Here is a 14,790-nt window from a genome sequence, read left to right as displayed (position 1 = left end):
AATCTGATACTGTCAAATAAATAATTTGTTTAAGTTTTAGATTTCATTAACGGTTCCTATTACAAACAAAACACATTATAGAAAGGGTAATTGACTTAATGTGAAAAATCACAAGTTTTTAGCAAATTTAGTTTAACTTTGCCTGATTTAATGAGGTACCATAAGAATCTGATTCCCTCCTACTATTAAATCTCACTTAAATAGTTTATATCCTCATTTTAAGCTAGCTTCTAGCTTGTTTGTCTCAGATTTTTTCATGGAAGTCCTGGTTTCAGTCATTGAAATTAACAATAGTGTAGAATCAGCAGAGAAAATCACTATGCCTGAATTTGTGTTGTGAGGCAGAAGAGACAAAACCTCATTCTGAGAATTACCAAAAGCCTTTTTCACCTACCTGGTACACAAAACTAACATTCACAACAGAGGACCTGGCTCCAAGAGACCAGGCTTTTCTCCATCCCAGGTCCCCAGCATAATGACAAAACAGGAAGACTGCAGATTCCACAATAATGTGTAATCAGAGCATTTTGGGATTTAGAAACTGAAATCATAAAGTTTATAGTGTTAAACAAAGGAGAGCAACGTTATAAAACGAGGTGTGGAAAATTACTGCATACTCTGTATGATGACATGCCAGCACTTACTTCATCACTATCTGACACCAAAATGCCCAAACGGCTTGCCTCTACCGCAGAGTTTTATTAGATCTACAAAAAGCAGTTGTAGATCTAATAAACTCCACCAAGCCTGAACAGCTCAACAATATCATACAGCAATAAAATTTTACATGACAAAGGGCAGATACAGTTATAATTTAACAAATACTCCCTTCTATATCAGATTTAATGTATTTAAAGCTTACGCATATTTGTTCTTTGTCTTCTAATGATGTACATTTGGCTGTCTGCTATGTTTTTAGTGATTTTACTTAATGTACCTTTGATGCACTGTATTGTAATAGACTAAGAGTGTAAGACTGCTAAGACTTTTACACCACTAGTGATAGAAAATAAAGCAACCCATAATAACAGAGGTTCAGGATATGAAGTCATAAGGGAAGTATATGTGCACGTCTGTGTGGTACAGGATGTGTTTTTTGTAGGTGCAATGAATACACTTTATGTCTCTACGTTGCCATGAAACAGTACACTCACTGCTAACGTTGTTTGCAGCGAAATTGTTGAAAATTCTGCTAATTAAGATTACACCCAGGTTCCCTTTGAGAATAGCCTGCAACGTATCATCAAAAATGTGTTTCTAATCAAAAACTAAAGATTAAACATGTAGTATTTTTCTACTTATTCAAAGATCCTTAACCTGAAAAAGTTGCTCGTATAGAAACCGCACCCTACCTCCATGTTTCTAAAGAAAGTTTAAGGTGTTTGGTGAATTCCCTGTCAGTGAACCACATTTTATTTCCATAGTATATTTTTAAGATCAGCCATATATTACTTTGCAACATGTGACCTATTTTTTTCCACTGCACTGTAACCAGCTGGCTTAAAAAAAGGGCGAGTGATAGTTGCATCACTGGACACTCAGGCAGAACTTCTTCTAGCCACTGAGCCAAGACCATCAGAAGATGGAGGGTCATGAATACATGAATTCACTATCCAACAGATCAATGGAGAGACGGAGATGTTCTTTAGGTGAGAATTTCTTAAATATGTCTCATTACAATTTCTAATTCTAAGGTGATGCAGGATACAGCAGAATTTAACATTTGACTTGCAATCACATAACAAGCTGCACACAGGATTCATCACGCCATATATTAATCATTGTGTATTTGTTCCTTTTTGACTTTTTCTGCCTAACATATACACAATGTAGGAATGTTTTCTTTAACTCAAATCAATATTTGATTTTTACTAAATATATGTTTTGTTTTGTTTTGTTTTTTTGTTTAATATGGCTCCAGTTCCAAACACACCTAAAGGAAAATTATTGAAAGTGGTTGGCTTATTAGAATACCTGGGAAGTTGAAAAAAAAAAACACAGTTTCTAATGTTTTGGCTGAGGTTTGTGCAATTAATAAGACTATTTAATCATATTCTTGTTTCAAAAATCTCAGGAATCTGAATGTAATTAGCAACCTCGTTGCTTTGATTAATTTTTTAAGAGACATCCAACAGTATATCTCAATGTTTGAGACCAAACTAATGTTATTATTAGACAAAGAATACTTGAGTAAATAAAAAATATAAATTTCAAATAATAATTTTATTTATTTAAGGAAAAATGTTTCCAAACCACATTTGAATCTGCTTTTTGTCATACTCAGGTTACTCTGAGTGTATCTCTGAGTGTCAGAAGAATAATCTTCTGAATTAAAGATTTTTGTTTGGTGATTTGAAATGTTCAAATGTGACAAAAAAGCAAAAAAAAAAGATTAAGTCTGAAAGGGGACAAATACATTTTCATGGAACTGTATGTAAGTGTGTAAATATGGAAATTTATTCATGTGTTTTAAGGATGACCTTTATTTATTTACTCAGTAGGATGAGTATTTATCTTGCAATCCCAGAGTTGTTGATGCAATTGTAGCTTCCTCCAGAGCTACATTAATATACCCGTAAGTAACGCAGTTGGTAGAAAAATATTTTGGAATAAAATCATTAAACTTCTGAGCGTTCACATCTATTCTACGGCTCCTCAGTCTGTCAACTGTACTATCCAAAACCTAACATGTAGAAACAACTAAAAGTACAACTGTAGTTCTCATCAGATGTATGTATCTAATACATGTTGTGCTTCTTGTGTTTCTTATAGGACGATCAAAAGTCTACCAGCTGATTGGAGTCAGCTTTGTCCTGTTGTGCATCACACAATCAGCTCTCAACGTTTACCTTTGGTATCAATCCGGTGAGAAGGCGAACACACTCTAACCTGACACCTGGCATCATACATTGATATTTTCGTAGCAGTAACCTCTAGTTGCTGTTAGGATCCGTTGTTCTTTTCTCTGTTTTCCACCAGTTTTATTCTCTTCTGTGTTGTATGTGAGGGTGGATCCTCTGTGTATCTCTGTAGCTGTGTCTCCATTACAAATTTGAGCAAAACTTGTCTATTCTGCTAATGTTGAAAAAAAAAAAACATAATTATGTGTAATAATGATAATAATAATTCATGGGATAAGTCATTAAAAATCATGCTGCGCCATCATCCTCTTACCACTTCCTATTGTCTTCTTCAACTTTGAAAGTACAATCCACATTATTTTGGAAAAAAGGGTAACAACTGTAAAACGACTGAGATGACTGCAAAGATAAAAACCCAATAAGAATAGCAATAATAATAAAACAAGAAATGTTGTGTTTTTAGGCAGAATGTGGAAAGGTTAAGGTGTCTTAGCCTTTTGAAGCATATTGCACACTATAAAGTTGTGTTCATGAATGAATAAAGCAAAAATGTTCGTAAGAACACAATTAAATTTATTGTAAAGAGCAGATTTGTACTATGTGGTCTTTTAATGGAAAAGCAGCTTATGCAACTCCAGCAATCACTAATCAGTAACAACAGACAAGGCTATAAATCAATAAAGTAAAAAAAAAAAAAAACTGCCTTATTGTTGAAACCAAAGGCTGTGGACCATGAGGGATGGAAATAAGTTAAAATGGAAATAACATGGTTTGTTTACAGAAGCTGTTCTTCCATATCAGACATGATATTGTTAATATCTTCACTTTATTCATAGCAAAACCACATTTTATAAATATAATTTCCAAATTATCTTAGCTTTTCTTCAGTGGTACCAGATACAGTACAATAAATCTATTCTCTTTACATTTCCAGTTGGAATTTCAAAAAGTATGAATGTCTCAGCATGCAATGTCACCTTGCTGGAAGAATTTCCAGCTCTTCCTTCAGAGAGAGAACAATTTCTTGAAAAAAATGACCAACATCTCAAACAAATAGACAAACTGCTTCAGGAGAAAAATGAGCTGCTTGAGAAGAACAAACAACTTCATCAGGATCGAGTCAGTCTGAATGGGAAAAACAAGCTACTGGAACAAGAAAAAGATCAGCTGTTCAATGAGAAAAGAGAACTGCTTCAAAATAAAGACAAACTGGAAAATGAAACAAAAAAATTGCTGCAGGAGAACAAACTACTAAATGAAGAAAAAATCAAAGTGAATCTAAAGAAGAATCGACTTCGCCAATGGTATAAGCAACTAAAACAACAAAAAGACGAGTTGGCTAAAGATAAAAACGAACTGCTTCAAAACAAACTTGAACTGGAAAAGAAGAAAAATGAGCTACTTCAGGAGAACAAGCAACTAATACAAGAAGAATGCAATCTGTATCAAGAGAAATTGAAATTACAGGAAGAGAAGGATTTACTAGAAAGGAAAAACAGAGAACTGGAAGATAAAATAGTGGAAAAAGAAAATCAGATATCAGAACTGCTAAGTATGATCCTTTATTGAACATTTTTTAAATGAGACATGCATTTGTTTTTTTCACAAAAAATATACATCTTCTACCATCTTGAATTAGAACCTGGTTTAAAGATATTTTTCTGTAAATTACAAAAAAAATACAATTTACTTGATTTGTTTCCTACAGTTTTTCATGCTGTACTTTGACTACTTATTAATTAATTAATGTTAAAGCACTTTAATACCTTATTTTGTCCTAATTTTGTCATTGATTTGATAGGGAAGGTCAATAAGCCAAAGTGTCCGCCAGGATGGCAGAGGTTCATGTCGAGTTGCTACCAACTTTCTACTGAGGCAAACACCTGGATGTACGCCAAACAAAACTGTGAGAGCAAAGGAGCTCAACTCATGATGCTGAATGACGAAACAGAACAGGTATCTGTTCAAATATGCAGAAGTTAAAACTGATTCTGTTTGCTTACTTAGTTCAGTCGATGTGTATTTTTTATAATACAGTTGTTCATTTTGAAGAAAATGTTCCCACAGTAAATTGAACAGTGACTCTGAGTGTTTATGGTTGATATTTCTGCGTTACATAAACATCATAGTTTGGTGTTTCATCCATGATTCTTCCCAACAGAGGCCTTTCATTGGAGGAGTGTTAAAAATCTGGATCGGCCTGTATGGTCAAATACAGAATAATACCTTCATTTGGTATCTGATGGGGATAGATGGAAGACTGCTGAAATCAGGGTAAACTCTTCCTCTGTGTCTGTCATCCATAATATGTCTCTCCATTTTATGCTTTAAAACTCCGTGACTCATTAAATGAGATGGATTTAATGCATTTGAAACTAACTCAAGTTAGATGGATTTTGAGATTTGGATTAATGAAAAAAACTCAGTAAATAAGTAAAATTAACAGACTGACACTTTCATGTTTATGTCTTGAATGCTGAACACCTTTATCATGACACATTCAATAATTCACATCAAGTCACTCATTTAAAATATGTCGATTAATTGATTTCCTTATGAAAAATCATTCCACTTATTTTTGTTGTCTCTGTTTCCAGTGGACCAAACAATCCAAAGCCACAATTCTGGACTAGCTTCCCCCAAAGTTGTGTTTACATCGATCAGAGTCTTCCATGCATGAAGACTTGGTCGATGGGCAGCTGTATGGAAAAATTCTATTGGATCTGTGAAACACCAATGGTTGTAGATCTACTGGAGATGTGAAGAAATCGATCATTTCTAAACAACCCAGCCAAACTTTTATTTTAAACACATTGTATTTACTTCCTGTCATTGTTGGCTGAACAGACCAAACTCAGCCCAGATACTCATTATTACCAATACTTCTTTATTTATTTAATTTTTTCTTAGTGGATACAATTGCCTCAGTTACTATATTTTTGACCTTGTGTCCGTTGGGACACAAACTGCCTGATACCCCCCTTTAAGGTTTGTAATATAAAGTTCACAATTTAAATGGTAAAAAAATAAATAAATAAAAAATACTCTTACTGGTTGATTTCCCAAGAGCAAATGTTTCATCATTTGAGGTGTTTGGTAAATTTCCTGCCAGTCATCTGATAGTTACTTCCTGTCAATATATTTTTATGTGTTTTTTCTTTTTCTTTTCCTATTTCTGGTGACAAAAATGTAATTTTTGTGCAACAGCAAATAAGACATGATGACTTTTCTGACCCCACACTAATATCAGGGAGACTTCAACTGCTAGAGCAGTCAAAGCAGAACCTTTCCTAGGGCATAAGAGTATCAGTGCTATAAGAATGGAAGTAGGAAACTATGCAAATGTACCAGTCAACAGAGGGATGGACGAGGTTAGAGGTCAGAATATTTTGGTTTCTTTGTGTGTTGTAATTATTTACATTCTTGTCGGTTTTATAAAATAAATAGAAAGTTTTTTTTTTCTTGGCTCTTGGTCTAAGAAGTAAGAAATCAAGAAATATATATGTATATATATATAGTATCATACATTTGTCAATAACTGTTTTTTTTATTTGTTGTTATTGTGTTTTATCAATCCTGTCATTAATCCAAGCAGACTTGTGTGAGAATTTGTGACATCATGTATTTGACAAATGTTGATATGAACTATGTGATGTGTGCTTAGACCTACAATAGTCAAATATCACTGTTACGACTGGCTCAAGGTCATAACAAAACGGGAGATTAACGGGACATTTAACCAATACAATATATACAAATTTGGCGAGCTGAGTTCATTTTTGTTTCATACCCGAGTCTATAAAACGCCTTCAGAACTCTTTCTGAAATTATTAATCTTCCATTGCTTTTGAGACTATACAACACCATGTTGAAATATGCAATATTTATATTCCATTTTCATTTATTGGTAATTATACAAAATTCTGTTATTTTTTAAGCTTTACAAAACACTTTCTTCATACCGTAAGTCTTGATAGTTCTCCTTAACCTTGAGCAAGTTTAAAAAGTGTCTTTAACTAGTTTTTTAATCAGCTCAGAATTAGACATCACATCTTATTCTATCCAGACTGATGAGAATCTCACTGGAAATATCAATAAATCACCATACTTCTAATGATATTTAGCTGGCTAAGGTAGAGCTAGCCATTTGATCTATGAATATTAACAACGGAAAGAAATTTTCAAAAGTAAATAACACTTTTATCTTGAATGAACATAGTTGGTTCTTGATTTTTCTTTTTCTTGCAGAAACTCCTAACATTCTTCCTCTTGTTGGAGTCAGCTTTTTACTGGTGTGTATCATACAATCAGCTCTCCACATTTATTTTTGGCAGCAACAAGGTGAGCATCAGCATACACTTCCTGCTTTACAAACACATTACATAATTTTAAAAGGGTTCTCGTGAATGATAACTCAGTTGTCTCTTTTTCTTTTAATTAATCATGAATGTCATAGAAATTGGCATCTTTTGAGTAAAATGATACAACTTCAATGTTTTTGAATCAATAAGAATTGCCTTGCCAAGCTACACGTTCACTAATATTTGATCAAGTGGCCTTTGGTGTTTGTAGCCACCAACAAGCAACAATACCGATATTTTCCACTGATTTGCAAAATGTTTTAAAATGTACCTTAAATAATGAATGTTTCTTTGTTCCTCTAGTTGGGTTTTCTAGTCTTTAATGTCTCAGAATGCAATGCCACCTTGCTATCAGAAAATGATGTCCTATTTTCTATGCTGTGCTATGTGTCCTAGCTGCATTGCCCCACTTGCCATCACCCCCAGATTGCCCCCCAGTAACTCCCCCAGTGTGCCCCCCAATAACTCCTGCAGTATGTTCCCAAGTAACTTCCCCACTATGCCCCCCTGGATGGCACTCATTGAAGGGAAGCTGCTACTGGCTTTCTTGTACGCAAAGGACGTGGTTGCATGCTAGGACCAGATGTGAGTCGAACGGCGCGGATCTCGTGATTATCAATGATGAAACAGAATGGGTATGAAAATCTTTCTATGTTTTTTAATCAGATGAACAGAGCAAACCTGCTGATAAGATTGCAGTGGTGTCAAATTATTCTAAATCATCAGCAAGAATAAAAAATTCATTGGTCACTTTATTGTGTACATCTTTCTATTACTGGTGTTCAAAATGACTTAAAAACCCCTTTCACAACATTGTAATGCTCTGTTGAAATTCCAGTGAGTTGTTTTCATTGTGACTAGAAGCCTAAATGCATCTAGTTGAACCAACTTCATTGAATTGCTTGAATTGGTTACAAGTAATTCAACTAAGCTTATCCAACTTAATTTATTAAGTTTAACCAACTCAAGTTTTGTCTATCCAACTCAATTTATTATATCTACCCAACTAAATTTACTAAGTTTATCCAACTCAATGTATTATAATCATCTAACTCAATTATATAAGTACATCCAATCAATTTATTAAGTTTTTAAACTGCATTCATTAGGTGTGCTTAAAATTTCAAATTTATGTCAGTCTTAATCAAATAATTTAGTTTACTTCAAATAAAAAAATAAATTAAGATGGGTAAACTATTTTCTTTTTTCAGTTTACAGGATCTTTGAAAAACTAAAATAACATGTTAAAACATAAATATAAAATAATTTAAATTCTAGCTGTATTGCAAGTACAATGTGACTGATAATGTAATTTTGGATATTTTATTTTATTCTTTTTACTTTGGAACAACTTAAAAGTTTGAGATGACTTTCTGTAGAACTTAGTTAAAGAGATTTTAATTATTTATTAGAAAAAATATGATTTGAGGAAGAGTGACTTAATTTGTCATGTTAAACATGCTTACTGAATTAAGTTATAAAAACTTAATAAATTGAGTTGGATGATCATAATATACTGAGTTGGTCAGACAGGATGCAAAACTGGCATTGAACTCAATTGCTTCAAGTAAAGTCAAAGTAAAAAGTTATTTTAAGTTAATTAAGTGAATTTAAGTTAACTGAACACAAAAACGTTAGTTGTCATCACATAACCAAATGAATTAAGTGAGATTAATGTAAATAAGTCCATAAAATGAACTACAGTCAAAAGCACTTTTTAGAGTGTGCATGTATGCTGGCTAATACAACATTTTTGTCAACTTATAAATGCAATTGAAAGGGTGTACCTAATACAGTGGCCAGTGAGTCTATGCAACATCTCTGTCTCATTTCTGCCAGATTTGACTCATGTAATGATTTTATTAGATTCAAGCATTTCAGCTGTCCTTCTGTCCAAACAGAGTTTCTTGTCCGGTCTTGTGGAAACGAGCAGCACATGGATTGGCTTAAATGTTAAACACAATAACTACTCTCAGTCTCTGAAGTGGGTGGATGGAAGCGAAATGACCTTTAGGTAAAACTGACTCACAGTGGATGGTCACTCTAAAAATTACTTTGACAGTGAGTGTTGGACATTATGCTGAAGTATTTTGGACTAGCTTTATTTTTCAGAGTTAAATTAGCAAATTTATAAAATGATTCATTTCTGTAAACAAAGGTGGGAGTTGAAGGTAGGGTACAGGAAATGTTCATGAGGTATTTAGCATAACTTGGCAGAACAAACTGTCTTCCATGCAGATCAGAATTACAATTTTTTTGTGTTTTCCCACACATCTGAAAATCCAAATATGTCAAATAATTATTAAGTATTGAATGATAATATTTGAGCATAAGATTTCTTACTGTTTTTTCTTCTCTTATGGTTGCAGACCCAATAACCATTTTTACCAAGGGACCAGTCAGGAGAGTTGCATGTACATGAATGCAAGTGTGTACTCCTCAAGCGTTTGCGACCAAAAACGTGGTTGGATCTGTGAGATGAAGTTGAATAAATAGTCCTACTTGTGTGCATAAGTAAAAATGTTTTTGCCAAGAAATTTTCCACTTATTTTATGCAGAGACTTATTCCATCCCCAACCTTAGCAATAATCATTTCCTGGGTGTTTAATGTCTGTTTTAATAATGTTTTTTATCATTGCAGAAAGTAGCTGTAGACCTTTTTGTTTTTGTCTGTTATACTTTTTTTCTGAATTATAAGCTGTTTTGATAATAGGTAATTGCTGGCACATGTCTAATCAAAAATATTTGGTAAAACAATATGGAAAAGTTTATCACAAACTATTATTTTTGATAACATTTAGAACAAAGATTAAATTAGACCTTCCTCAAAATTCTACTCTCAAGCCACTTTTACTTATCAGCTTATTCTCAATTTCAGTTTGTATTTTAGTGAAACATTAAAAATGGCACAAAATATGCACCAGAAAGAAAATCTTAAATGCAAACGCAGTAGAAAAGTGTCAAGTTTTTGTGTTACTGGTTGCTGTCCACTAGAGGGTGCTGTTGTTCAGTGTTACTTAATACTTCTAGGTTTCAAACAGAAAGAAAAATCCCTGTACCTATTTTGTAAATATCATAATGCTTGTATTTTAATTGGCTGTATCACAAACTCAAACTGTTTTGGTCTATTCTTTAAGTCTGTACAACAACATGCCTTAATTCAACAGTTTTGACTCTTCTCTTGCTTATATAAATAACCATAACACTGTTGATGATGCATTTTCCTACTGAAATATATGAGATAATAAACAATTTGAATGCAAATTAATTAAATTAAAAGATCTTGATTTTTTTATTTTATTTTATTTTATTTTTTACAAATAAACTCAACAGTGGAGCATACATTTGTACTCTGTCCCTTTTAATTCTATGCTCCTTATTAAAATGCTGTGTGACCACTTACATTAAGAAGTGACCTAATGGGTGAAACGCAGTTTAGTTTCAATACAAATCCAACTTACCTGTCATTCTCAGCTATGAAACAATAGAAAACAAACAGTATCATAAAGGTTTTTCTATTTTTAATCCTTAAAATGATGTAAAAACCATATTTTTCCCCTTTCCATTCAATATTTTTTTAAACGTATGAAACACCCAATAAATACTTAAAAAGTTGAGGGTTTTATATGACAAAATGTGAAATAATTAAAGGTGTAGGTATACTTTTGCCAACCAACGTAATTAAAGATCATATTTCGTCGCTAAGAACCATAATTTTTGTTGACAAAAAGTTTTAGAAAATTGCTTTAGTCTATATATCTACCAAAGATGTTCTTTAGAATAACAGTTGTTTTTCATCTTAAGCAGGTATTAGTAGATAACAACATGTCCTTGTTTGCCATTCTCTCATCAGGAAACAGATAGCAAAGAGATTTTCTGCCTTGCAACAAGGTTAATGATACAGCACAACAGTTCAAGAGGCTATATAGAGTTATGTAACATCCTCAACAGTGACTTTTTCAAATTTATTCACAGCAAAACTAACATTTTTTAGTCTTAATAATTATGTCCAGGGAATATGAGAAGTCAATTATAAACAATGGTAATGTAAACAAGAAAGTAATAGGTTTATCACAGAACAGAAAAGGATCTGAATGCTTTAAATAATTCATTCATTCATTGTTACTCTTATTATTTTCAGGAGCTGAATGAAAGAAGAAAGAATGAAAGACGTTTGTGTTTATAAATTCAGCTTCTCATGACCAACTACAAAACATTAGTGACATTGCATTTGTGAAAAGGGTAGATGGTAAATGACATCTATTGATAACAGATCAACCTCCATGAACTTTAAATAAAATTACAACGAGTTCCACTGGCAGATTAATTCACTTATAACAAGACATTTTTCCCATGTTATAAGTGAAATAATCTGTCTGTGAAATTAGTAGTTTTTCATTAATATTAAGAAACTATTGACCTAAGACAAACTCATGTTTTGCTAAAAAAGTTCCTTGTAAGTTAGCTTTGTCTTAATTTTGGTCTCTTAATTTTCTTTATAAATTACATCAAAAACACTTGGTAAGATTTTGTTTTTTCGCAGTGCAGAAAACCTTTTCTTTGGCAACAATGGCTGATGTTGGTAGTACAATGAGCCATTTTACACACTAACTATGAGGGAAAATCCTTAGTAATTCTTGGTTTTGTAAAACTTTGCCCTGGTTATCTAACTTGGAAAAAAAGAAGGAAAAGTGGTCCCAGAGAATCCTTATTGTTTTTTTCTTCTTCTGTACTCTCACGTTAATTTTCCTTTCTTTCCAAACAATTGAGGCATTTAGTTGGTGATCATATCAGAACCACTTTTACAGCTGTTTCAGTGGAGTGAGAGCTAATTAAGTTAAAGAGAATACAATCTGGTTTTCTTCGGCTGTGAAAGCCACCAGTGTCTGACTGGTATGTACAACTCACAAAACACTTCATTTCTCAGTTTAACCATTTAGTTGACACTGTCCTCATCCTCTTACCTTACGCTCACAGAGGACATGAGGTATGAGGGTTTCACTTCTCAGACTGAAAACATTACAAATTGAGAAACTGAACCAAGCTGGCTACATTTTACTAGAGTTTTGCTCCATGTTTTCAGTGTGCAGAAACCACATGAGAGCTGGAGGCTTTTATGATATATGAAAAACATAAAAAAACCAACCTCTGCAGCCTAAAGAATGTCAGAATGTGTTATCTTAAATTGTTCATATTTTTATTATGTGTTTGAGTTTTCAAAGTGCTTACAAGTTATTGTTATATGCCAAATCTTTTGCTATTTAGTTTTCATATTGTATGCATACATTTACTTAAATTAGGAAGATGGAAAGTTGAAAATAATGCTTTTACAGCACAAATGCAGAATTATACCTCTGTCAAGCTGCTTTGGATTCAATGTACTTGAGTTTTCTGCTCAGAGGTCAGAAGGTTCTCAGTTTGGAGAAAGTCTATGAGTAATGACGGGACACTGCAGACTGTTGTGTCCTCTCTAAAACCCTTCGACATATCCTTTATTCAGATAAATCACCATAATCCCACAGAGCCTAAAACATGCTGATATTCTTTAGGCTGCAGAGGTTATATTGTTCTCTCACCCTGCTTTGTGTGACAAGGTGAAGTGAGTGACTGCACACAAGCTCTAAAATGTAGTCATTTTACATAGGAAAATCCAAGCTCTTCTTTAACAACACTGGTATGTTAGCCACTGCTTTCATTAATAAACTACAGATAAAGCCCCTTCCTAATCAACAAAAAGCCCAATGATGTAATGACAGCATTACTATATCTCAAGCTCTGCTGCACTGATAAAGATTTACTAACCTGGTAAGTTGATTCTTAAAACTGAAAGTGAAACTCACTATCTTACCTACTTTCAGATCAATTTGTCAAATTCTTATCTCATCACTTCTAACATTGAAATTACATTACAGGACAGTCAGTTTGATCTTAAATATAAAACACAAGAGACGGTAACATCTGATTGAATATAGCGTACCATATCATGACACAACATAAGTTACAAATTCCACACCATTGATCCAATACACACACTATTCAGAACATTAGTACATTAACAATGACACACATATGCCAAAGACATGAGAGGAGGTGATATTTTAAAAAATTTACATAATGTTGTCATTTTTATTAATGCTTCCAAAATGATAGAGTAGTCTGAATGTCTTGCTTGGCTTAAAATATTTAAAATATGAAAAGTACGGTAACCTGACTCAAAATTTATACATTTATATCAAGTGTTTTATTTATCAGACTGTTAAATTATGAATTACACATTAAAATTAGTCTGTAAGCCTTTAAAGTACATTTTAATCTTATTTCTGTTTGTACAATATGTAAACCCAAGAGAGTTGCATAAATCATTTTTTATTAAGCTAGACTTTGTGTGAAATATATTGTCTAAAATATGCAAGCCAATGTCTGTTTCAACACATAAAAAGTACCTTCTATTTGTGCTACTTAAAAAAACAAAAACAACAATAAAACATTTATGTCAATATTATTTGATATAAATTAGGAGGTAATTTGTCTGTGTATTTCAAACATGACCTTTGGGCTTTCAATGGAATTCAAAAAGATGCATGAAAGTGCAGCATTATAAGCTCCTGCTTATGAGAACTATATAATGGAGTAGGAAGCGTTTGCCTCATGAGACTCATAGCTGCAAACCAACACGAGTTTCTCGTTGAACATCATGCTCCAGTTTTCAGTAGAAACCTAATGTCTGCCATTGCACGTGTTTGCCCAGAGAAGGTAGTGGACAGTCCTGATAGCAGTGCTGAGGCCTTTTGTGAGAGAAAAGCTTCCAGACATCTGGATTGTTTGAGCAGCTCCATTAGCATCAGCCCTTGAGGTGTGCAGGCACATGATGTTGGTTACGCAACCTGTAAAAAGTCACCTCAGGCTCCTGTCTTTCACTCTTTGAGCACTCAGAGCCATTTCCTCTGATGGGCAAACCTGAACAGAAAGCGTGCCATGCTAATAAAAACAAGAGGCCCGCTTTTATTGAAAGCCTTTTGTATATTTGGAATATTTGGAGCTATTAAGATTCTGCATGTTTTTTTTTTTTTTTGTTTTTTTTTGTTAGTTTGTCCTACTCTTTGGTATATCAAGTCTGTCATCTAATTATGTCAGTATAATTAGATGAAGACAGTGTCAAATGTTTTCACCACAAAACCCTAGGAAGCTGAGTTTTAATCAGAACAAATAAAAATACAAAAATCACAATCATTGCTTTAAATTTACGATTTTTTAGGTTTGAAAAACAAATAATAAGCAGCATATTTATGCTTAATTCAGAAGTAGGGCCATTGATATGAAGTGTTCTGTCCTGAAACACTTACAAGCAGCCATATTTACTGAAATACCTTCCATCTGCAATTAGTGCAGGAGATATTCACCTCTGGACTTTATAATATGAATTTAGAGTGTCTAATATGGGCAACCGCCCAGGGCGGCATCTTGTTTCCCACTCTACACATGAAGTTGTTGCAGAACTGGAGAACTCCTTCAGTAACAGATTGCTGCATCCTTGGTGCACAGCTAGTTTGGACAATTATTGACTATAT

General features: G+C 33.3%; 1 protein-coding gene and 1 long non-coding RNA gene across 2 annotated transcripts; both read left to right on the top strand.

Annotated features, from left to right (window-relative positions):
- Positions 1-4,586: 4,586 nt before the first annotated feature.
- On the top strand, positions 4,587-5,716 carry LOC103153691 (C-type lectin domain family 4 member E-like). The gene is made up of 3 exons (XM_007574704.2): positions 4,587-4,817; positions 5,023-5,135; positions 5,459-5,716. Exons 1-3 carry the CDS (start codon positions 4,608-4,610, stop codon positions 5,622-5,624), a joined length of 489 nt encoding a protein of 162 aa, XP_007574766.2. The 5' UTR covers positions 4,587-4,607; the 3' UTR covers positions 5,625-5,716.
- Positions 5,717-7,471: 1,755 nt separating this feature from the next.
- On the top strand, positions 7,472-10,060 carry LOC107833300 (uncharacterized). Its single transcript, XR_001659016.1, has 3 exons — positions 7,472-7,857; positions 9,124-9,236; positions 9,592-10,060. It is a non-coding gene; the product is annotated as an uncharacterized LOC107833300 (long non-coding RNA).
- The last annotated feature ends 4,730 nt before the right edge of the window (positions 10,061-14,790 follow it).

Source organism: Poecilia formosa, unplaced genomic scaffold (assembly GCF_000485575.1).
Source record: "Poecilia formosa unplaced genomic scaffold, Poecilia_formosa-5.1.2 Scaffold359, whole genome shotgun sequence".
NCBI classification, from domain to species: domain Eukaryota; kingdom Metazoa; phylum Chordata; class Actinopteri; order Cyprinodontiformes; family Poeciliidae; genus Poecilia; species Poecilia formosa.
The sequence above is the reverse complement of the archived record's forward strand: the minus strand, read 5'-3'. Positions and strand labels throughout refer to the sequence as shown.